The following is a 26,605-nucleotide window of genomic DNA, read 5'->3' on the forward strand; positions in this document are numbered from 1 at the left end:
TGATGTCTTTATACAACCTTAACAACTTTGTAACTATGCCCACCTCTAGGTGATTCCTTCCTCTTCTCTTTAGGGAAGCCTACCACCTCTGTCTAATCCCCCCCCCCCCCCCCCAGTTATTACCTTTTGTATCACTTGCCCTTCCCTTTAGATTGTAAGCTGTCTGGAGCAAGGCTCTCCTACCCTCTTAAATATTATTAAAATGGTGCCCCTAGTGTACAAATGTTAACAATAATCAGCTGCCGTCAGTTTCAGACATACTGTCAAACTCTTCTACCCTCTTGTTTTGTATTGTAACTATACTGTCTCCCTTTATTTTGTAAAGTGCTGCACAAACTGTCTGCATTATAAAAATCCAGTCTAAGCCCTTGTACACACGGTCAGAAATTCCGACGGAAAATGTCCGATCGGACCATGTTGTCGGATAATCTGACTGTGTGTGGGCTCCATCTGACTTTTTCCATCGGAATGTCCGAGCAACAAAGTTTGAGAGCTGGATATAACATTTTTCAACAATATGATCTGATCGGACTTTGTCCGATCGTTTGTAGAGAATTCCGATTGGTCAAAGTGCCACGCATGCTCAGATCAAATTACAAGACCAAAGCTATTGGCTACTAGCCTGAATGTACTCTCGTCATAACAAACGAACGTCATCACGTTCGGAACTATCAGATTTTCTGACAACTTTGTCCGACCGTGTGTATGCAATACCAGTTATGGACAAAATACGTCGGAAACAAATCCGATGGATTTTGTTGTCGGAATGTCCGACCGTGTGTACAAGGGCTAATAATAATATTATTAATAAAACCAACCATTACCCACAATGCAATGCACGTCCTCCCCTCTTCCCATCCACACAATGCTGCAACTAGGAACAAGCACACCTGATGAAAGCAGATTTTAACCAGCAGCTCAGAATTTACTGGCTGGAGTTCCCCTTTAGATGAGGCCAACATCTTGGCTACCGACATTGTACCATAGTGTTGTGATGGGAAATAAACAAAAGGTTCTGACGTGAAATTCACAGTTCGACAATTCCAGCACAAGACAATGCTAATCAGCCCAGTGACATTATCGAACCATTACGTTTTTCTTAGACATCTTCTTATCCCACTCTAACATATGCTGCGTAGTCAGCGCTCGGATATTGTATGAACCCTGTCTAATTAGCAGCTTTCATAGATAAGTGGGATCTGTCATTACTCTCCGCTCACCTATCACGAGAGCTGTCCGCGATTCTCCTTTTTTGCTTACGCTGTAACCTTATACATGCACACACATTATCTTCCCTTTATGGAAATTGGTAACGTGACTTAAACAGATGAGGTTGACCTTTTGTTAATATGATAAAAAGGATTTTAAGGATGTTTTGACTCTGCCCGGTCTCCTGTATCTCACAAATACTGCAAGCCACCTCCTTGCCAAATCCTGGCCAGATTTCATTTTGTTTCCTTCTTCAATGCAAATTCAAGGAAAGGACGGCAGCATCCGGCGCTTTGTGAGCGTAGACTGCATCAGTCGCTGTGCTGCCAATTTAAAATTTATGTTTTTATGGATGTGTGTTCAACACAAGGCAGTTGTTACAGCATGTTCTGTGAATATTTAAAGCAGCGGTTATCAATTTATGAGCTAAAGGGGGCCTCAAATGCAATCCCTGATATCACCAAAGGGCTGTACATAATGTTCAATATACACTCACTGGCTGTTTTATTAGGTATACCTGTTCAATTTTTTGTTAACACAATTCAGCCAATTACATGGGAGTAACTCAATGCATTTAGGGATCTAAACGTGGTGAAGATGACTTGCTGAAGTTCAAACCGAGCATCAGAATGGGGAAGAAAGGGTATTTAAAGTGGAAGTAAACTCCCCTATCATTTTCAGCCAAGGAAGCTGCCATCTTTGCCTCTGTTTAATCTTCCACTGCTATGGTGCTGCACATGTGATTCGTTATGACACCAGCCATTGGATGGTTTGATAGTTTGGCTGAGAGCACAGCCAATGTGCAGTTAGCATTTCCTGCATGCCTTTTTTTTTTTAAACTGCTTAAATCGATGGGTTTACTTCCACTTTAAGTGGCTTTGAACATGGCATTGTTGTTGGTGCCAGACAGGTTACATTTTGAGTTATTTACCAAAGGAAAATCCACTTTGCACTACAAGTGCACTTGGAAGTAAAGTTGCTGTAGATCCGAGGGGGACATGCAAGGAAAAAAAAAAACAGCATTTTAGCTTGCACATGATTGGATGATAAAATCAGCAGAGCTTCCCCTCATTTCAGATCTACCCCTAATGCCGTGTACACACGATCATAATTCCGGCCAGAAAGACCGATGAGAGCTTTTCATCTGAAAATGCGACCGTGTGTATGCTCCATTGGAATTTAGCTGTCCGAATTCCCGCCAGCCAAAAATTGATAGCATGTTGTCAACCTTCCAGACGGAAAAACTTTCTATCGGAAATTCCGATCATGTATATGCAATTCCGACACGCCAAAAATCACGCATGCTCAGATTCAACTACGAGACGGAAGTTATTGGCTACTGGCTATTGAACTTACTTTTTCTAGTTCATTGGATGTGTTGTACGCCACCGCGTTCTAAACGATCGGAATTTGGTGTGACCGTGTGTAGGCAAGACAGCTTGAGCAGAATTCCATCAGAAAAACCATCAGAATTCCGATCGTGTGTACACGACATTAGATTTAGAGTGACTGCACTTCTATGTGCACTTCAGTGCACTTCAGTGCACTTCCAAGTGCGCTTGCAGTGCAAAGTGGATTTGCCTTTCGTAAATAACCCCCAATGTTACATAATAGGTGAGGTTGAAAAAAGACACAAGTCCATCAAGTCCAACCTATGTGTGTGATTATATGTCAGTATTACATTGTATATCCCTGTATGTTGTGGTCATTCAGGTGCTTATCTAATCTTTTTTTTAAACTATTGATGCCCCCCCCCCCCCCGCTGAGACCACTGCCTGTGGAGAGGAATTCCACATCCTTGTCGCTTTTACAGTAAAGAACCCTCTGTGTAGTTTAAGGTTAAACCTCTTTTCTTCTAATTTTAATGAGTGGCCACGTGACTTGTTAAACTCCCTTCCGAGAAAAAGTTTTATCCCTATTGTGGGGTCACCAGTACGGTATTTATAAATTTAAATCATAACCCCTCTCAAGCGTCTCTTCTCCAGAGAGAATAAGTTCAGTGCTCGCAACCTTTCCTCATAACTAATGTCCTCCAGACCCTTTATTAGACCCTTTATTAGGTTTGTTGCCCTTCTTTGTACTCATTCCATTTCCAGTAAATCCTTCCTGAGAACTGGAGCCCAGAACAGGACAGCATACTCCAGGTGCGGCCAAACCCGAGTCTTGTAGAGCAGGAGAATTATCGCTCTATCCCTGGAGTTAATCCCCTTTTTAATGCATGCCAATATTCTGTTTGCTTTGTTAGCAGCAGCTTGACATTGCATTCCATTGCTGAGCCTATCATCTACTAGGACCCCCCAGGTCCTTTTCCATCCTAGATTCCCCCAGAGGTTCTCCTCCCAGTATATAGATTGCATTCATATTTTTGCCACCCAAATGCATTATTTTACATTTTTCTACATTAGACCTCATTTGCCATGTAGTTGCCCACCTCATTAATTTGTTCAGAAGGTTTCCACATCCTCAGCACTGAAAGGTCCACAGCTTTTACTGTATTAGCAGAAATTATTGCAGTGCTTGGCAGCCTCAGCATTGATCCTTCAGGTATGAGTAATATGTAAGCAGGGGCTAGTATTCTTTTTAGGGAAACCTCTCCCCCGGGTGGATACTGTTGGAGGGGCTAGCTCCATTCTTTATAATCTGGAGCTGGATGAACTATAGGGCAAAAATAGATAGTTAAGCCCACAGAATACCACTATGTAAGATTATGGCCCAAGGAGGTTTGCCCTTTGGGGTAACTCCAATATAGGCCCCATTGGGAACCCATCTAAGGGAACTCTTAAACTGTACAATGTTGTAAAAGTTGGTTGCAAAGAGTCAGAGGCATATTTGAAATTTGGAAAAAGAACTGTGAACTATGTTCCTGCTACAGTAAAACTTAAAAAAAAGCTGAGAGTGTGGACTTACACTACACATGGTCACAATATTTTAGGAGCATTAAAACAAGCAAATTATCTGTGTAACAAATATGATCCCTACACAGAGGTGTTGCTTAGGCCATCAAAAAAACCTACAGATGCCAGTAAAGACGTTTTTTTTTATACATAGGGGATAAGAGATTGGGCCCCTGTGGTTTTGTTTTGCTCAAATGTATGTATTTCTACAATACAATATACATTGTATGAGTTACAGTATACATTGTTTTGTGTTTTTCAGTGTAAAAACAGCTCTATGGGGGGCTCAGAACAGTAAAGCTTGTGTACGTTTTCTGTTTGGGGGGTGGTAAAACGTCATAGCTCGTTATGGCCCGCAATTGGTTATCTTAAGGCTCGTTCTTCAAAAGGTTGAGCAGCCCAGCTATAGAAGCTTTTGGGGCAAAAAACTTAACTATATGACATTTAATCACTTATTTTTTATTTTTTTCACTTGAATTTTATTATATTTGACAATATATGACAAGAAAAAGTTAACTGTTTTGCATCCAAAAATCTGTGCTAAAATATGAAAAAGTACAGAAGAAATTCCTCTCCACAAATTCGTACCATTCACCAATAACATAGGGGTGAAGGACCATTGGTCCCAATATCTTACCAGTATATAATCAATTATCAAGGCCCTGTCTGGAAATGTGATTGTTTTGTAAAAAAAAGGGGGCCTTTCAACTAGGGGGCCCTTAAGCTATAGAGAGTAGTACAATCGTCTATAGGACCAAAAAGAAGTACTACTCTTGCTTAAAGGCATACAACTAAAAAGAGAAAATGGCAATGCTTTAGCAGAGGGAGTCCAGAAAGAGAAATAGAAAAGTGAGAGAGAGAAAAGAATAGAAGAGAAAAAAAAGGGGGGGGGGGGCATCTCTGTCCTGTAGGCTTACTGTAGATATGTTGACCCATAATGTTGGATTATAATTCTAGAAAGCATGTAGGTAAATGTGTTAGAGGGAAATAATCTAGCCAGGGCTGCCAAATGCGAAAAATTTGTCATGTATGTCATTTAATGTCGCCCGTCAGTTTCTCATTTACCAGAATGCCATGCACCCGGCTTTTCACCTCATCAAAGTTTATAATTGGCGACTCCCAATTGTCTGTTTTGCGGCAGAACATATATGTATCACTAGGGCACGCTAATCATCTTTTTATTGTGATGCACGTGGAGCGTATTTAGTTGATTTAAACGAATGCCGTGTACACGCGGTCAAACTTTCCAGCAGAAAAGGTCAGACGGAATCATTCCATCGGATATTCCGATCATGTGTTGGCTTCATCTGACTTTATCTTTCAAAAATTCTGACGGACTTAGAAATAGAACTTGTTTTAAATCTTTCTGATTGAGTAAATTCCTATGAGGACAACCGTTTGTATGTATGCTATTCCGACGGACCAAAAACAACGCAAGGGCAGCTATTGGCTACCGTCTACTGAACTTCCTTTTTCTAGTCCCGTTGTACGTCATCGCATTCTAAACTAACTGACTTTGGTGTGATCATGTGTAGGCAAGTCCGTTTAAGTGGAACTCTGTCGGAAAGATCGTCTGAGTTTATTCTAACGGAAAAAGTTGTGTGTAGGTGGCATAAGAGTTTAGTTTAAAATACAAAAACTAGAAAAGAAGATACTTTATAAAATGTTATTGTATTTACAGACAAACATAACTAGTTTACATTTTTATTTTTATCATCATTTACCTGTCTTTCATGGAGGAGGAACACTTTTATAAGCATGTTAGTTGATTCATTTGTTGAGCCTGTTAACTTTTTTTGTATAGAGGGCATTACAGAATATACAATCCAATTGACTGGACAATCAGGCCACCCAGCCGAGCTCTTTTTTCAGACATGGGCATTTTGATCTTTTGAGTTTGGCCTCTCATGAGTTGGATCATACAGGTTCAAACACTTGGAACCTAGTCCAAATTTCCAGGCTGTAGAGAGCACTGTAGAAGTGGTTAATCGATGATCATGTACACATATAGATAGATGCAGTCAAAAGTAGAGATGTCCACATATGTGACATAATTTTCCACCATATGATTGGGTACCTTGGGCTGGCAGAATTGGGAGTTCATGTCAGATGCAAAGAGCAATCTTTTATCCATTCCCTCTTAGATCATTTGACTGCAAGTTCAAACCCTGAATGACACAAATGCCATTCCAGTAGTTATTTGCATTGCTAAAAAAAACTCCCAGCTTAAGATCAGTCTAAAAGAAAGCATTCCTTGGCAGTTTTATTCATGCAGATTATGATTCATAAACTGTTTAGCAAGGACTGTGATTTCCTGCGATGACCTACCACTCAATAAAAGTCATTGGCTTGAGCCTGTAAATAAACTGTATTGTTAGCAGAAATCCATGGCATTGATAAATTTGTTTTTGCTATGTCTGCATTTTAGGAAAAGGAGTTCCATATATAGCAACATCTACCTTAGTAGATGGTAAAATTGCAAGAGCACGTCAGTACAAATAGTTGTAAATGTGATTTTTTTTTTTTTTCAAGAATTATCCCAATGTTCTGCTAAGCAGAACAGTGAAATCATCAATACTGTAAATATGTATTACTTACTTTTTTTCTCTATGAATATACAGTCGCTTAAAGTATAACTTTTAATTCAAGAGGCTAGCATTGTTTAACTGCTTGCCGACCAGCCGCCATCATTATACTGTGGCAGATCAGCATGATCTTGTTAACCGTTGTAGGTGTACATTGGTCCCTTTAAGCAGGATAGCAGGCACGTGTGTGCCACTGGAGGCTGCACTGCAGGCGTGCTGAAGACTGCTGACCACACGTAATCGTGGGCGCGGGAGCCAGAACAGGAACGTGTGTGTAAACACACAAATCCCTGTTCTGTGAGGAGAAGAGAGACAGATCATGAGTTCCTACTAGCTAGGAACAACAATCTGTCATTTTCTCCAGTCACTCCCATCCCCCTACAGTTAGAACACACACTAGGGAACACAGTTAACCCCTTGATTGCCCCTTAGTGTTAACAGCTTCCCTGCCAGTGACATCTCTACAGTAATCAGTGCATTGTTATAGCACTGATTGCTGTATAATTGTCAATGCTCCCAAAAAAATTTCAAAAGTGTCTGATCTGTCTGCCATAATAGTAAAAAGAAAAATAATAATAAAAAATGCCATAAATCTTTCCCTTATTTTGTATACGCTTTTTCGCAAACCAATCAATATATACGATTATTGCGCTTTTTATTACCAACAATATGTAGAAGAATACATATCGGCCTAAACTGAGGAACACATTTGCTTTTTAAAAAAAAATTATATTTATAGCAAAAAGTACAAATTATTGTGTTTTTTTTCGAAATTGTCGCTCTTTTTTTGTTTATAGCGCAAAAAATTAAAGCCGCAGACATAATCAAATACCATCAAAAGAAACCTCTATTTGTGTGAAAAAAAGACTGGGCTGAAGTGGTTAATATAATAATAAAAACATTTAAAAAACGCTACAGTACTTAAACTAGTACTTTGATTTTGGATGGAGTGCAGAGGAGGTAGAACATCTGTCAGTTTTTTTTATTCCTGTCTGTTTCCCTGTTAGCGAGATTCACTATATTTATTTATTTTGGTGACCATTACCAATAGAGGGGGAATCTTCCAATAGGAACTCTTGTTCTAAGGACCTGACATTGGAGGGATTTCCTCTCACTTTCTGTGTTGGCTATGGGCCAGCAAGTGAAGGAAAATCTCCCCAATGGCACACAGGTGACAAAAAAACTGGTAGGGGTTATAGTCCCCCCCCCCCCCTTACTCTATGCAAACCAGGAAAACGTGTGTCTTCTGTTCTACTTTGGCTGGCCATGTACACATAGATACAGGCTGAGAAAAAAACATTTGAACAGATTCTATAGGGGTTAAATTCTTACTTTTGGCCTCCCTCTAACCTTACCTTGACCTCAGGGACCTGGAAGTCCTGCTTATTCAGACACACACACTGGAGTGAAGAGCAGAGACTTGTTTATTGGGCGTGGCTCATCATGTTAGGTATAAAAAGCAGGTGGGTTGGACCATCTCTGCCCACCAATCAGATTCAAATATAATGCATATTATGATAAGTGCACTAGATGATATATTTCCTTTACTATAAGGAGAAGACCTCCTTTATTCATTCAACCAATCATAACGATCAGGGCCATCTTTAATATTGATTGGACCTTGGGCAAACATTATTTTGCACCCCCCCCCCCCCCCCCCAATACAATTTCACTCTCCACCTGCTCTGAGACATACAATAAATAGCAGCTAGACTTAAAGCGGTTGTATAGGTAACTTTTTAACTTTGACCTACAGGTAAGCCTATAATACCCGTAAGACAAACTGAGGGAACATGTCAGCTCCCTCGGTGTGGACCGAGTGAGATGGCGACGCCTTGTTCTAAGGTAAGTATTTCATAATGAGCTAGTATGCAGTGCACACTAGTTCATTATGTCTTTTCCCTTACAGCTGTTAAAAAAAAAAAAAGTCAGCGGGCTTACTCCCGCTTTAAAATCAGTTTACTGTGTCAGATCAGGCAGCAATTGTGATTGGTTGCCAGCTGTTAAAGCATGTCATTACTACTTACTGACTGGTTGCTAGAGGTTACAGCACACATTACGGCTCACTGATTAGTTGCTAGAGGTTACAGCGAATGATTTCTGCTTGTTAATTGGTTGCTAGAGATTACTATACAGTAATACTTCTCACTGATTGGTTGCTAGAGGTTACAGCACATAATTTCTTCACTGCATTGATATACATATGACTGCCGCCTTTATTCAAATATCAATGCTGCGGGCCTCAGCAATTTACTTAGTATTGCTGCCACTATTTACATGTGAATGCTGGTTATTTACATGTAAACAAAGGGTCTGCAGGTGAGTCATCTGTACACAACAATAGGGCAGAGCTCGGCAGTATTAGTACCAGCACTTCACACTGAGATATCGGGACACAGCACAAGACTAAAACGTCAAGGTACAAGGGAATTTAAACTGGGATAGTTGGCAAGTATGAGGCAGCTGCTTTGGGCCTCACAAAAATGACAGGGCCCAGGGCAGCTGCCCCTTTTGCCCGGCCTTAAATACGGCCCTGATAGCGATACACGTATTATAACATATTAATTATTCATGATTTACAGAATAGTCTTAAGCTAAAATGTTCCAATAGACAGCAGGACTAACAAGAGCACACCATTTCTATAAAACCAATCATCTTACACCTTCACATTCCACAGCCCCTGAATATACAATCTTTGAACAAACATTTAAATCAAACCCCCATAGATGAGGACTTATCTCTGATATATATGCTCAATTACTGTCACACACAACCACCCCCCCCCCCCCCAACTTATACTACCAAATGGGAAACTGACCTAAACCTCCAATTAAACACACTGAACTGGCCCCAAATCTGGCAATCTACTAAATCAGTAACACCTAATATCACAGCCCTTGAAACTAATTATAAAGTACTTACCAGATAGTACCTTGTTCCCACAAGAATTTCAAAATTTCACCCTCAATACCCAGTACACTGCTTTAGAGGCTGTAATGATCCTGGTACTCACTTACATATTTGGTGGACCTGTCCCATAGTACGTACCTTTTGGTCTGAAATATTTAACATACTCTCATCCATGTTCGAATGCATTATACCTCCTGATCCAACGATAGCTCTTCTAAATAATAAACCACAAACCTTGACACAACGTCAATTCAAACTTTTATTATATGTTACCACTGCAGCAAAACAATCCATAGCAAAATCTTGGCAATCAACCACACTATGCATAGTATCGGCCAAACACAGAGTGACACAAGCAATGATTCATGGTAAAACAGAAGCAATCTTATTAGATACATTTTCCAAATTCCAACCATTCTGGCATCCATGGATAAATCACCACCTACCACCAGCTTTCGATTATACACTTTTACTACCCTGAAGATGTCTGATATTTACTATTACTTGTTTTAATATAAAACAATATATGATTAACCAAAATATCAATTCCTTCTGGAGACCTCTCCTTTATTCCATCCCTCCTCCATTTCCCGTTCTTCCATCTACTCTTAACATTTTCTTCACATCAAAGACTTAATGATATTTTAATACACTGTAATCTAATCTAATTTATTACAAATCAAATATTTTTCATCTAGAACAAACCTATTATATACACACAATTGAGATAGTCAAATCTATTTTTTTTTTTCAGGATAAGCCAAGCCATATGGCTGGATCTTGGCCCTGGTTATATTAAAAAATTATCCAACTATCTCATTATTTACTATTTCATAGACTAACAGATTACATTGTTGTTATTCACATCAAACTAAGGTTATTTTATAAACAATTAATTACTTTCTTTATTCAACTTTACACCAATTGTATTAATTGTTGAAAGTCATTGATTAAAATAATATATGAACAATACCTTTTATATTAAGAAATATAAAGAAAATAGCAAATAATATATGTTCATCTATATATGTTGATCGAGAAGCCTTTCACACATATATATGTCTATCTTATTTAATTTCGAAATTTGTACTAATAGTATGTACTGTATTATTATCAATAAAATATTTGAAAAGAGGGGGGTAGCATAAAGCATTCACATTTACAAACTTTTATAAGCATTTCCTTATTTTTCCTTTCTTTGGCCATCTCTGCACATTTTTAAGTACATTACACAATATAACTGTAGGGAAAGGGATTGCAGAGTTCTTGAGAAGACTCAAAAGACTCCATATACTCCAAGAAGCATGAAACCATCTTCTCTCCAGTTAAAGTAGAAGTCCAGCCTGAGCTCATTTGACTGGGCTTCTCCTCTGGGTCACAGAGGAAGTTGGGTGCAATTCATTTTTCACTCCTGTCATCCCAACTTCCGAAGTCTGGATCGGCCAGGTGCCTGGAACTGATGGCAGTCTCAGATTCTCAGCGAGCCACTGAAATGCTGAGATGGCCACTCCCCTATACAGCTCTGCACTCCAATGAGCGTGGAGCATCCACCTAGGTAAGTAAGATTGGCCAATAAAAAAAAACTTCTCTTTTTAGTTGGCTGGGAATATAAAGCAGACAATCTGTTTCCTCCAATAGCATATTCTAGCAATTTTTTTTTTTACTAAAATAATAACATGCAATCAATGGGTAGAGTTCATACAAAAAGGTATTACCAGGTAAGTGTGTCTAGGGCAGCATGAGCCAAGTACAGCTTCATCTGCACAAATGTAAATTCAGGTGTATCCATGAAATGCCTTTGTAATTCTTTTGTAATGGCTCTCAGCACACATATATATATATATATATATATATATATATATATATATATATATATATATATATATATATGTATCCTGTGGATATAGCTAAGCCAGCAGCATTCTTTGCTAAGAAGCGCAATTTGAACATTTCAGAAGTAGTCACACAATCAGAAACAGGCCAAGGTCAAACTTAGAGTAGACCCTCCCCCATTAAAAGATGTTTCTCTCATCTGTTTCCAACCCTCTTAAAATGTCCAGCCTAGCAGTTTGAACATTTTAAGAAATTTAATACTATTTTGTTGTGCTGCGCTCCACTTTCGGATTCCTTGCCTAAGCAAGGATGACAAAAGGAATCTCTTCACTGTCTCATGGTATGTTCACGTCACATTTTCAAGAAGGCAGTTTTATTAAAGGGCGCATGTTCGCTGCAGGATCCCTCACATGCACAAGCATGCCGTTGGTCTCTGCCAAGTTTTGAGGATCTCACAGAGATCTGCAGCATTCTGTGCATGGTCCTCCAGTCATGCGCAGACTTTCTACATGTCTCTGCCATGTCCCACATAACTGAAACCAGTGGCATGTTTGTGCACGGATAGGGGATCCCATAAATGACAAATACTTGGAAGAGGCTGGTGGCCTTTTCTAAGTATTTGGGAACTGGCAGAAACCTGTGACATGTCTGCCCATGCATGGAACATTTTTGAAGATGGTGGTGCAGCAATACAAGTAGCACTTTGCTGCAAGGAAGACAATGCTGGACTCCATGGATGAATAGGTATATTTCTTATTACCATACAGGGACAGGTGTTGGATCTTACCGGTGCTTTAAATGAGCTGTGAAGGCCAGGCCCAGTAGGAGGAGCTCAGGATTATGCCGCATTTTGTGTGATTGGCTACACAATGATGACATCATTAGGAACCGACCTGTCTGACCAGCTCCCAATTATCAGTACTTGACCATGAGCAGTACATGACAGCTCATCACAAGTACAGTATGGAGTCAGGCATTGCTGACGAAACGTGTTTACGTGGTGTTAACTGAAAACCAGACAAATGCATAAGGGAACACCCGTTTGGGATACCTTAAGCGAGTTTTGACCTTCTTTGAGAAATTAGGTTGTATATTTCTGGCCTGTACAGAGTCTCTTAAAGGTGCAGGAGTACCATCAAGTATATGGTGAGATCTAGTCGTCCATATGTACAGGATACCATCGGCTGACTGAAAATTGAAAAGGATGCATATGGGAACACCCATTTGGGAAACTTTAAGTGAGTTTTGACCCTCTTTGAGAAAAAAGGTCATATATTTCTGATGAGTGTGGCTTGTTTCTATTGGGATAAAGAGGAAGAGCACCATTTACCTGATTGTCACTTTCCTTCATGTTTAGATGCATTTATTGGTGGTGAGCACTTTAATTACGATTTCATATATAGACTTTTTGCACAATTGTTTATTTAATACAATTTATTAATATTTATTTGCACTGAGCACATTGGATTTTTTACACAATTGTTTATTGCTTATTAGATATTTATAAGAGCGCAGTCTAGTTTTTATTTCTTTACATCTTTGGTTTAATCAAGCTGGAAGATGAGCAGCTCTTTTATATTTATATTTAAATGTTAATTTTTAGGTTTTGGTTCATTGATTGATTACGTAATAGGTACACATTTTTATACCTTTAAAGGAGAAGTAGAGCCAAAGCTCGTTTGGCTGTACTTCTCCTGTGGATCACAGGAGTGCAGTTCTTTCTGTGACCCGGCAGACAGCGGGCTGAAGTTCACTGTCAGCTGATGTCACAAGGCCGGTCCAGGCTCGGGAAAGATCGCCACCATATGGTCATGATCTGCCCACATGCTCAGCCTGTCAGCGAGCCACTGAGAGCCTGAGCCAGCCGCTCCTGCTCCCTCCACAATCAGCACTCCAGTGAGCGTGGGGGGGGGGGGCAGAGCAGAGAGCTCATGCACATGGAGCTCTGAGAACTGAGTGATTGGCAGTGTTTGATTGCTTGGTTCTCAGTTTTAGAGCCAGTGGGGGACAGATTTTTGCACGAGTACAGAGAAATAATTTACAGTTATAGGAGTGCCGATGGAGTGTGACAAGACAGCAAGTTAAACAAAACTGGCAACCACCCCATTTTATTAATATCCTTTAGACCCCTTTCCCACTGGGTGTTTTTCAGGCACTTTTCATGCGCTTTAGCGTTAAAAAAAGCGCCTGAAAGAAGCTGCAACTGCAATCCCAATGTAAAAGCCCGAGTGCTTTCACACCGAGGCGCTGCGCTGGCAGGGAGTCAAAAAAAGTCCTGCAAGCAGCTTCTTTGCAGCGCTTTTGGAGCGGTGAATACAACGCTCCTAAAGCGCCCCTTCCCATTGAAATCAATGGGAAGCGCCTGTAAAACGCCTGAAAAACGCCTGAAAAACGCTATTGGCAGCAGCATTTTGTGGGCGCTTTTAACCCTTTATTTGGCCACTAGCAGGGGTTAAAAGCGCCCCAATAACGCTCGAAAAATGCTGGTAAAGTGCTGCAAGTTTAAGCAGCGCTTTACGAGCGTTTTTCGGGCGCTGACATTGTGAAAGGGCTTGGGCTTTCACATTGGGACTGCAGATGAGGCTTCTTTCAAGCGCTTTACAGGCGCTTTTTTTAACGCTAAAGCGCTTGAAAAACGCCTGAAAAAAGCCCCAGTGTGAAAGGGGTCTTAAAGTAAGGTTCATATGGACAGGCTTTTCACAGCAACCACAAAACAGGAGTTTTCCCAGCACACTTACCAGCTTATCTCCATGTTAGAGCATATAAAGCAATGGATAAATTACAGGCAGGTATGCCTTGAGGCAGACCATTTCTTCTTTGGATGCCTTCAGCTGTCATTGTGCTTTTCTGACCTTCTGGTGTGTCCCTGCATCTTTAAAGAGGAATGGATTGCTTTTAAGCATACCTGCCCTTAACTTACCCACTGCTATGTATGCTCCTGCATATTCTGAATCTGATTCTGAAACATCAAAGTTAGGACTGCACTTTACAGAGGAACTGTGACAAGGCAGTGCAGTTTCTACCTATATTTGCAAATGTTGTAACACTAAAAAATCTGTTTTTAATGCAAATTATTAAATAGTGTACAGTAATTAGATTTTTTTGCGGGCTAGCTGGTAAGTGTGCTGGGAAATTTGCTTTGTTTGTGCAGAACAAGGAAGAGATTATTGCACTGCTGCTGCCTTTAATTGTATTTCTGTCATAAAGGGGTTAAATAATACAAATTCTGATTGAAAACCAGCATTTAGATAGGGCTAGGCATCCCTTAAACCTCCAAAACTGATGGCGCAGTATGTATGTGTCATTTGACAGTGGTTTGTTACTTCCCAATTCTGCTTCTATTTTTATTATTATCAAATTACGGTACATCATTATTTTCAAAGAAGGCCTTTTTTTTCTGAAAGGGACTTGCATGTTGTGTGCTTTTTATAATTATGGTTATTATTATATTATTCTGTATTTTTGTTTGAAGTAGTCTGTACTTATAAGTATTCTTTTCTTTTTGCAACAATACACACATGCATCTTGCTGATGTGTATTGAGATGGCATTACCTCAATCGGATTACTTGCCAAATGAATAAAAATTCTGAAGTATTTCACACACCAGTTTTCAGATGGATTATGTGATATCACAAATTTGCAGAGTGGCTCATTTCATAATTCTGATCAATTAAGACCTAAATTAATGGCTACGAGTTCCTAATCTTATTTGTGCTCAGAGGGATAATTTCACACTTCTTCGCATTTATGCTCACAATGATCATCATAAAGTTATCAAGGATCTCTCACTGGTCTATGCATCTCACACATGGTTTCATGCAGTGAATGAATCTCAGGTGGTTTCTTAGCCTCAGCCACACAGTACAGCTCATCTTCAGCTACCGCGAACAGTGCATGGTGTGTAATCTGCACGTACGATTGTCTGCCCTTATATGCTTTACAAAGAGGCCTTCAGAATCGTATTACTTACACCACAGTATAAAGATTTTGTTAAATCAAAGAAAGTATAAACAGATGGGTCAATATTTTTATCTTTTTATCTACAGTTCCTTTTAAGGAAGCTATAATGATTTAGGTTCTTTTTTTTTATTTTTGTAACTAATGTTATATATATTTTTTTTGTATATTTGTTCTGCTCTTTCTATTTGTATAAAGTCCTTATTTTACAAATACTGAGCATGCCTATGGTCACAGAGATGTGATTTCTGTAAGTGATACTAAAGCTTTGATTTATTTAAATTAAAATAATAAACATGGTATACTTATCTGCTCTGTGCAATAGTATTGCACAGAGCAGCCCCAACTTTTTTTTCTCTCGGGTCCCCCACCAGCTCTCCTGGCTCCACCTCTTCAGCGATTGCCCCCATAGAAAGAAACTCTTAATGGGGACAATTGTGCAGGCTCACTCCCAAGCTGCCCTGTTTGTGTTTGTTGACACATATAGGGCAGTACAGCCCTGCCCCCTTGCTCTCTGGTCACATAATTTGAATGACCGCAGCATGAGAAGGGAGAGAGCAAAGACAGTCTCTGCTCTCATGCACATTGCTGGTATGAGATCAGGCTCAGGTAAGTATAAGGGGTGGGGGGCTAAAGGGATCCTCTGGCACAGAAAGTTTGTGACCTTAATGAGGTTCAGAGGCAAACTCTGACATTTATTTTAGATGAAAGGGGTACAGCAAGCTTTTTCCATTCTTCAAGCAGTTTTGTTGAAGCCCTTAATCTTCTCAGTATCGACTCTGTATTGTAAAAGAAATGATGTAGAGAAAACATACAAATTGATCAAGGGAACATCCTACCAACATCTTAGATGATTTTGAAGATCTTAGAGAAATGGTTGGGGGTAGGTTGTATTCTAATGTCTGGTTGTTTGCATCACCATCATCAAAGGCTTATTTAAATTAATTTAAATTGTTTGAAAGTTGGCATATGTAGGCAGAATATCAGGTTTGGTCAACAGCAGTGGCATAAGTATAGCCAAGGCAGCCAATATGGCTGCTATGGAGCTTGGAGGTGACCCCATTTGAGAGAATGTAGAGGCAAAGTCTACAGTCTAAAAGTCAACAGGACATTTATTCAAAACCCCACTTACTTATTACAGCATGTGAAGTTTGGAAAATGTGTTTAGCTGTCTTATGCCCTGTACACACAATAGGATTTTCAGACAAAAAAAAAAAAAATTTTTTCTGACGGATGTTGGTTCAAACTTGTCTTGCATACACATGAGCACACAAATCTTTTCAGAAATTCCAAACGTCAAGAATACGGTGACGTATAACACGTACAACGATTCAAGAAAATTGAAGTTCAATAGCCAGTGCATCTCTTCTTCTTGATTCTGAGCATGCGTGAAACTTTGTGCGTCGGAATTGTGTACACACGATCGGAATTTCCGACAACAGATTTTGTTGTCGGAAAATTTGAGATCCAGATCTCAAATTTTGTGTGTCGGAAATTCCAATGGAAAAGGACCAATGGAGTCTACACACGGTCGGAATTTCCGACAACATGCTCCCATCGAACATTTTCTGTATAAAAATCCGACCGTGTGTACGGGGCATTAGTTGCATAGATTTATTGAACTCCTAACTTTTACTACAGCATAGCCACATTAAAATGAATCCTCTATGCCTAATGAAGTCTTCTGTAGTCTAGTAAAAAAATCCCAGAGTGACACCTCTCATATAAAACCTAATAAGACAGCTGAGATTTGCAATTATGCTAAAAAAGTGTTTAACCACCTCAATATAGGGCACCTTCACCCCATCCTACACAGGCCAAATTTCAGTTTTCAGTGCTCTCACACTTTGAATGACAATTACTCAGTCATGCAACACTGTGCCAAAATGAAATTCTTATAATTTTTTTCACATACAGTAAATAGAGCATTTTTTTTGGTGGTATTTAATCAACACTGGGGTTTTTACTTTTTCTGCTACAAATGAAAAAGACCGAAAAGTGATTTTTTCTTTGTTTCTGTTATAAAATTTAGCAAATAAGTATTTTCTCTTTATATGTTTTATCCCAAATGTATACTGCTACATTTCTTTGGTAAAAACAACCCAAATCAGTGTATATTGTTTGGTCTGTGTGAAAGTTATAGAGTTTACAAGCTATGGTACCAATCACTGAAAATTGATCACAGCTGATGTACTGACGGCCAACCTCATTTCTTGAGGCCCTAATATGTCAAGACAGTACAAATATTCCCCAAATTACCCTTTTTTGGAAAGTAGACATTCCAAGGTATTTAGGAAGAGGCATGACAAGTTTTTAGAAGTTGTAATTTTTTTTCCCACAATTCTTTGGAAAATTAAGAAATTATTATTATTTTTTTGTTCACAAAAAATGTCATATTAACAAGTTATTTCTCACACACGGCATAGGCATACTTGCAGCCACACCACGAAACACATTCTGCTACTCGTCCTGAGTATGGCGATACCACATGTGTGAGACTTTTTCACAACACATTTAGCACATTTAGCCATTATCCACTTTAAGACCAGGCCTTCTTCTGACACACTATGTTTACAAGTAAAAATCTATATTTTTGCTAAAAAATTACTTAGACCCCCCAAGAATTCTATATTTTTGTAGCAGAGGCCCTAGAGGATATAATGGTGGGTTTTGAATTTTTTTATGTCATACGGTATTTGCGCAGCAGTTTGTTGAACGCAATTTTACACACTAACACAGAAATACATTTTAATTAATTTTAATGCACACAGAGACAACATAATACCCACATTTTTGGTAAAATATAAAATATAGTGTTACATTGGGTAAATAAATATCAAACATATTACGCCTTAAAATTGCGCACGCTTGTGAAATGGTGCCAAGCTTCGGTATTTGAAAATCTCCATAGGTGACATTTTATAAGCCTTTATTGGTTAGCAGTTTAGAATTACACAGGAGGTCTGGTGCTAGAATTATTGTTGTCGCTCTGACGTTCACGGCAATACCTCACATGTTTGGTGCTATCGCTGTTAACATATGTGTATGGGACCATGTTTGCATTTACCCTTGCATGGGGGGAAGGGGCGCTTTAAATATTTTATTTATTTATTGGTGGGACACTGATACACTGAAAAAATGTTTTTGTGTACACTGACAGATGTTGATCGACCACCGGCAGACACTGGCAGATGGTGATGTCACAATGGAACACTATTGCGCATGTTTTGTGCACTGGTACAAGTGTGATGGGACACTGACAGATGTTTTGTGAACTGGTACAGATGTGATGGGGAACTGTGACAGATGTTTTGTGCACTGGTACAGATGTGATAGGGACACTGACAGGTGTTTTTTGCACTGGTACAGATGTTTATGGGGCACTGTGACAGGTGTGTATGGGGACAGGGACAGTGGTGCTTGCTGTACCATGTGGGGGGATCTGTGAGCTCAGTGGGGAGAACTGACACAGAGACACATGTCTCTGTTTACACTGTGAAGGCTGTGATTGGACACATCCATCACGTGATCGGAAGGGCCAATCACAGCACCCTTATCCTGATCCCGTCTTGGCTGTGTCCTATGATCACTCATTCTGAGGGAAATTCCTGAATGTCCACTCAGAGCGACAAAACGCCAACCGGCCATTTATGTACAGTGGTTGGGTGGCAAGAAGTTAAAGAAGCTTGTATTAGCTATTCGAGTAATTGAGCACAGGAGTACTAGCAATATTGTAATTATTTTTGATTACCTGCTGGTGGCATTGTGGTTTCCAGAGAGGAAGTTTGTAGTTCCAGTGTTCATCAGCGGGTGTCTCCTAGCAGCCAGCACATCCCAGTAATCAGTCTCCACTTGATACTGGCTACTGAGAGGGTATTTAGTCCCACCTCTACCATTCCCTGGTGCTTCCATATTTTGCCTTGCTAGACAAAAACTGCTTGCTGTTTGATCCTGAACTTGATTCCAACCTGATCCTGCCTCTGTCTTTTACCTGTACTTTGTACCTTGCTCCCTCATATCTGCTCCCCTTGTTCCTAATCCCAGCCCTCGTTCCACCCTTTCCTTCCTTCCTGGTTCCACCTCCAGTTTTACCTTGTGATCTGTGTTCTTAATTTTGTACATAGTGAGGTATTTTTGTCACTTGGTTTATGGTTTACTTATATATTCATGTTTACTGTTTTCTGTTCGCTTGTGCTTGTATGTGTTTAATTTCTCTGTTAATAAACTTGCTTAGATCCTATAGTCCAATCTTAGTTTCCTAAGTTTGGCTACAGTGATCAAACCATTCCTGCCGCTGGATTGCAGTTGGTATCCCTGACAGTAATCATATAAAATATCTAGTTTTTTGTATTATAATATTCCTAAGATTAAAAGCTAATTCCATGCACTGCTGCTTTTCATGACAATTTATATCAATAGCACTGCTCCCAAGAAGTATACTGACTATGATGACACTTCTCCTGCTACCTAATATAGATTTAGGCTTGCATAATGCTATTATCAGTGACAGCATTTTCACACTTCACACTGTCAGGTACTACAGAAAGAGAAGGACAGGGGGTCCCAGACAATATTTACAATGGGACCCCAATGGTACCCCAATGGGACCCCATGATCCCAGCAGCATAGATGAGTAAGGGCTCATGTACACTATATGCCAAAGCTCCTAAACTCAACTCCATAAAATCCTGGGTGTCCATACACACATAGGACTTTACTAGAGTTTAGAAGATGCTGCGATTAGGGGAGGTTCAACCTCCCTCTCCTGAATGCGGAAGAATCACATCCAGGATAGAAATGGTTTGACCGCTGGCCGCAAAACTCAACAAAATTGCAGTAAATTACAGCACAATTTTGCCTTGATTTTGCCACATTTTGTATTTTCGCGCATCCGGTGGTCAACCTAGTCTGTGTGTACATGAGCCCTAAATGTGCTGTCTGACCATTTATGACCAACTTTTCCAACATATCAGCCACCCATTGAAGGCTTTGGGGAAAAAATGTAATGTTTGCTAAGTAATGCACTATTATAAAGTTATATACATTATACATATACTATATAAGCTTTTTACCTCTCTTTCAGGCATGGTAAATTTCAGTGAAGTGACTGGCTATCCTCTAATTCAACATTGGACTGTTCGGTCTGTTATGTATCATGTTCGACTTAACCAGCCAGTTGTCTCCCAAGGTAAGGAGATTCGATAAAATGTCAACACTTAAACAGAAGTGTGTTTATAATAAATACTGAGCAGATATCACTGAACATAAGGTATAGCACCTAGTTAGTACTAGTCAGCTTTATTCTGACAGCTCTTCAATAGTCCCCCAAGAGTGCATTAGTCATCTAGCTTTAATGATGTCCTAAATTCAACCACAGCTGACCTTCTTGAGCTGTGGCTTGAAATGTTCAGCGAGTTCACCATACCTTGACCAATGCGAATACACTTTTGGAAGGAGTAAAAAAAATGAATTCTTTTATAAAGTATTTTTATAACCACAATAAGTGAGTGAAAATGTCAGTGCCACTAATTGGTTCAGTTCTGCTTGCGTATGTCCTGTAACCTGGCTAGCTAAGGCTTCTTGATGAGGACGTGAGCTATTTGATGAAATAATCCCACTCATTAAAATTGACCTTGTGTTCTTAGATGCAGAAAAGCAAAAATGCCATGAAGGAAAATAGGCTGATCAATTATAACATATTTATTTTAGAAAAAAAAATGTGTTCTCTTCATTTTTCAGCAAATAAAACACAATTGTGATGGCATTAATGAGCTGTGTGTAGCAAAATACATGAAAGGCAAGCTAATTCATTAAGGGGTCCTGCTAGTGCTCTGTCCCTGAGCTAGGAATTCTAGAAGCATCAAACAATGTAAAGATGCATATAACCTCTAATGACATGTGTAACTTTGCAGTAATGGTGCAATTATTAATCTATGACATTGGACCCTTCTCCATAGTTTAGAGTAGTATTTGAAAATTGCCAAAGATTTTGACACATTTGGGTGGTAATTGGAGAATGTATTTGGAATGATCCATGAAAGACAGATAACCACGGAAAACCAAAGAGAGATGAAAAACCTGTCGACCGCTTAGAGTCTAATCTAATTCCTTGTTGTTTTGTATTGTAAGTGCAGAGAGATGTCCAGCAGTTCTCAGCATATATAATGATAGGAAAATATGCACTATGAAATTTATAGAGAGATGTACAAAAACCTTTCATCAGATGGTGTCCTGTCAAGCCACTGCCATCTTCTATCTGTGGGTATGCCCACATCTCTATTTGCAATATATATATTTTACTTATTATTTAAGGCAGTGCAAAATGGAATGATAATGTCCAAAGATAAGTAACCCACAGCAACCAATCAGACTTCACCTTTGATCAGATCAGAACAGATATATCAGTGAATAATGATACCACATTTTTCCTTGGCTTATGAAATAAGCTAGTTACGTTAGCTTAATGTAGCAGTTTATACTTAGAAGTGTTTTAGAACTGTCAGCTATTGGATATTTTTAATTTGAATACTTAGAAGTACCTTATTTCTGATATGGCACCCTTTTGTTGTGGCTAGGGGTTCCTGACATCAAAATCAAGCTCAGAGTGAATATGCTACCAAATACCCTAGCCCCTAACTTTAACCTAAACTTATAACACTGAATTAAAGTCACATTTTATTAGTATTATGCAATCACACTATAAAAATTACAGATTTTTTTTTTTTATGTGTTAAGGTGGTTCGGCTTTAAAAAAACAAAAAACAAACATGTCATACTTACCTGCTCTTTGCAATGGTTTTGCACAGCAAAGCCCCAATCCTCTTCTTCTCGGGTCCCCTGCAGTGCACCTGGCTTCTTCTCCTTGACCAGGGCCCCAAATAGCAAGCCTCTATTGGTGCATGCTCGCTCCTGAGCCCTGCTCTATGGGTCTATAAGACACACAGAGCCACAGCTCTGCCCCACCTCCTGCTCTCTCCTCATTGGCTCACTGGCTGTAATTGACAGCAGTGGAAACCAATGGCTCCTGCTGCTTTTTCAGCCAGTGAGGAAAGTGAGTCCCAGTATAGCTGAGGTTCTAGTGCACATCACTGGATCAAAAGGGGGCTCGGGTGAGTATTAAGGGGGCTGTGGGGGAGCAGCACACAGAAGGCTTTTTACCTTAATGCATAGAATGCATCAGGGTAAAAAACCTTCAGCCTTTACAACCACCTTAATTGTGTTTTATTACAATATCAAGCGGCGTCCTGCTTTCAGTAAGAAAATGCACATTCTTTACTTATCTTTATACATCTTTACTGCATACATATAATACAATACATGCTTTCAATTTAGCTTCAAAATGGCCTTAACACTTAAAGAGGAGCTCCAAGCTCCATAAATACTGCAGCCGCCGACTTCTGTTATTGGGGCACTTACTTACCTGTGCAGGAATCCAGCGGTGTCCTCACCCAAGCCGATTTTTCAATCGTCCATCTGGTGCTGCTGCCGCCATCTAAACTAAGTGAAGCTGGCAGTGAAGCCTTGTTCCCTACTGCACTATGTGTATGGGCCGACTGTGGAGGAAGGAGGAGGGGGGCTGGACTTCCGCCTCACTTTGCTGTGGTGAACTGAGCCATAAGTTTGAGTGGGTACCTGTCAAGACCAGGTACCCGCTCCCACCTCCCCCCCAAAAGGTACCAAATGTGGCAGCGGGGGGAGGCAGAAAAGTGGAGCTTCCCCTTTTATGTTAACTTTTCCCACCTCAGAACCCTGGGCAACATTGACAACTGGGCAAAATTGAAAGTGCCAGCGAAAAGGGGGGTGACAACTATTGCATCACTGTAGAAGGGCAATACAGTACATGGAAATGAAAAAAGATATACCGTATACAAACTATAATAAACAAAGTTGGTTGAGGCTCAATAACATAAACTATATTCCAATGTGAATATGCAATAAAAGTGTGTGATCCAAATAACAAACCAAATAATTATGTGAAATATCAAGTGTCCATGCTTCACATAAAGTGCCAACATTCCTTGTAAGAAAAGTGTGTAGGATCCAGATCAATTCCCTGTGACCACACTAACAACTTACCAGAGCCTAAGACCCTGCATTACCAAGGGCCAGTATGCTCTTGTGCAAAATACCAATTATCCTGGCTCCACACGTGGACTCCCGGGTCTCCTTTACCTGCTTTATATATGCTCCCAACCATAGACAATTGGAAACCATGATTGCGTACAATAACAATTTTATTCCACACATATACAACCAAAAACTCGGCAGATGTTAATGTGGAGTTCCACCCAAAAAAAAAAAAATATTCATTAATGTCCATGAAAAAAAACACATTTGGAGATAATACATTTTTTTACTCACCTCTTTAATGCCTGTTGCTAGGGGTCCCTCATAGTCTGCCTCCTTTGGCGCCTGGGCTCCTGACGTCACTTCCCTTGGCGCAGGAAGGGAGATCACCTCTCCCTCCTCCTAGGCAATCATCTGGGACACGTTGCAGGTCCCAGATGATTGCACGGCCAGTCACAGCGCGTGGCTTGCGCATGCTTCACAGCCGGGCGTCCACATTTAAAATGCCAGTGCCGCCGAGCGGAGGGGGAGACGAATGGGGCATCGATCCCCTGCATCGCTGGACCCTGGGACAGGTAAGTATCTGATTATTAAAAGTCAGCAACTGCAGTATTTGTAGCTGCTGACATTTTAATTTTTTTTAAGCAGAACTCCGCTTTAAACTCATATTTAATGGGACCTAATTGGCACGTGTATGAACTTTCCCAGCTTGGCTCCCCCGCATACCCAGGGGCCAATTGGAATATACGGGGATTGCAAAAAGGAATGGGAAAGTGAGATCTTACCCAGACCGGAAGTAACATATCCCGCCTCAATGCATTGCATTTCACCCAATCAATAGGAGTCCTCAGGAAGCAATACAAGGACAGCATGTCAAAATGTACACATGTGCTGAGTATATTTATTACACATTATGGCAAAAGGTTCTGGGGGCCCTAAATTACGTGAAAACCTAACCACTGTTGCTTTGACCACTTGATCTCTGGAAGATTTTACCCCCTTCATGACCAGGCCATTTTTTGCTATTCAGCACTGCACTACTTTAGCTTGTAATTGCGCAGTCATGCAATGCTGTACTCAAACAAAATTGATATCATTTTTTTTCACACAAATAGAGCTTTCTTTTGGTGGTATTTAATCACCACTGGGTTTTTTATTTTTAACATTATAAATTAAAATATTTTTGAAAAAAATAAACAATTTTTTACTTTTTGCTACAAAACATATCTAACAAAACATTTTAAAAAATTAAATGTCTTCATAAATTTTGGCCAAAATGTATTCTGCTATATGTTTTTAAATTAAAAAATTCCCCAATAAGTGTATATGGATTGGTTTCCGTGAACATTATAGCAACTACAAGTTATATTATGTACAGTATACTGGATTTTTTGTTAAAACTACTAATGGAGGTGATCAGAGACTTATAATGGGATAGTGCAGCCGACAACCGGACACCAACTGATGATGGGGGGGAACTGACTAGCTGCCACTGCCATCACCAGTGAGTAATACAGTGATCAGTGATAATACTATACACTGTCACTGTACTAATAACACTGGCTGGGAAGGGGTTAACATCTAGGGCAATCAAGGGGGGTGTGTAGTATGTGTAAAGTGTTCTGCTTTTACTCATAGATCTCTAAGTTTCTCATTCCTGCTTTGAAGGGATCGTTCTCTCTGTACAGATGTCTGTGCTGATTGTCAACACAGAGCACTGTGCTCTACTTGTACACAGCTGATCAGCAGGTCCCAGCCATGAATCATTGACCGGGACTCGCTGACAGGCTCCCCCTGTGTAGAAACGCCCAGAAGCAGGCAGTGACGTACGGTTATATCGCTTTGCCTGTGTGGGCCACCTGTCCCCAGTACATGTCAGCATGTGGTTAAATTGATTGTAAAGCTTGTTTTTTTTTATTACAATAGCAAACATGTTACATATACATGCCCTGTGTAATGGTTTTGACTTCTACTTCTGTATCTAAAACAATAAGGAGCGAGAGAGCTGAGAGAGCCTCAGCTTTCATACACACCACTGAATCAAAATTGGAGTCAGGTATGTATTTAGGTAAGGGGGGCGGGCGATGAGTTATCATGCAAAAGGTTTTTTTTACCTTACTGCATAGAATGAGAGACTAGCACACAGACGGCTAGTCAAAACTACTTTCTAAGTCCACCGGACTTTTGGGGGAAAAAAGTCCACCGGAGTCCATACGCCGGATAGTCTGATCGTGTGTACGCAGCATGACAGACCTAGAAATGGAACATGTTCTAAATATTTCTGAAGGAATCAATTCCTATCGGGAAAACCGCTTGTCTGTATGCTGTTCCGACGGACCAAAAACGGCGCATGCTCTGAAGCAAGTACGAGACAGAAGCTGTTGACTACTGGCTATTGAACTTCCTTTTTCTAGTCCCATTGTACGTGCTGTACATCACCACGTTGTTAATGATTGGACATTGGTGCGATCATGTGTACTCAAGACAGTTTCAGCGGAATTCCATCGGAACTCCGTTGGAAAAACCTTCAGAGTTTATTCCGACGGGAAACCCGGTCATGTGTACAGGGCATCACTCCACATTCCTGTTATAGATATGCATGGTTTCTAAATATGACATTGCAGGCACCAGCATTTGACCACTCTACCCAGTGCTGTCCCAGTGTTGCCCAGCATTGTCAGGTCTGGTCAGATACATGTCATCTTGTCCTCTGTGCTAAAAATATGTGTGTGGTCAGCTGTGTTGAGGGTTGTGGTTGTAAGTTGGGCCAGCTTAAAGTAGAGGAGGGGGAGTGCAAGAAACATATTTGCCCGTAAAAGATATTTTAACAAAAATCAATAAAAAATCATAACTACATACATACTTGACTATAGAGAGAAAAATATGTGAGGCTTTACCTGGACTTAAATCTTTATTTAACCACTTAAGGACCACCTCACACCGATATACATTGGCAGAATGGCACGGCTGGGCACAAGCATGTACAGGTATGTTGCCCTTTAAGTGCCCAGCCGTGGGTCACGCGCGACGCCAACGGAGGAAAGGGCAACCCGGTCCTGAGCTCCGTGACCGTGGCCGCGGGAACCGTGGACCCGATAGCTGTTGGTGTCCCGTGATCAGGTCACAGAGCTGAAGAACGGGGAGAGAT

The 26,605-nt window shown here is 40.1% G+C and overlaps 1 protein-coding gene across 1 annotated transcript in view; it reads left to right on the plus strand.

The window, feature by feature from the left end:
• Positions 1 to 26,605, plus strand: part of ASTN1 (astrotactin 1) — an 846,340-nt gene that overhangs the window by 731,178 nt on the left and 88,557 nt on the right. Inside the window, exon 15 of the mRNA XM_077453189.1 lies at positions 20,474 to 20,578. Coding sequence (XP_077309315.1) covers positions 20,474 to 20,578 — 105 coding nt within the window. The remainder of the gene's footprint in view (positions 1 to 20,473; positions 20,579 to 26,605) is intronic.

The sequence above is a fragment of the Lithobates pipiens genome, unplaced genomic scaffold, assembly GCF_037356315.1.
Source record: "Lithobates pipiens isolate NorthernLeopardFrog02 unplaced genomic scaffold, aLitPip1_a1.2 Scaffold_23, whole genome shotgun sequence".
NCBI classification, from domain to species: Eukaryota; Metazoa; Chordata; class Amphibia; order Anura; family Ranidae; genus Lithobates; species Lithobates pipiens.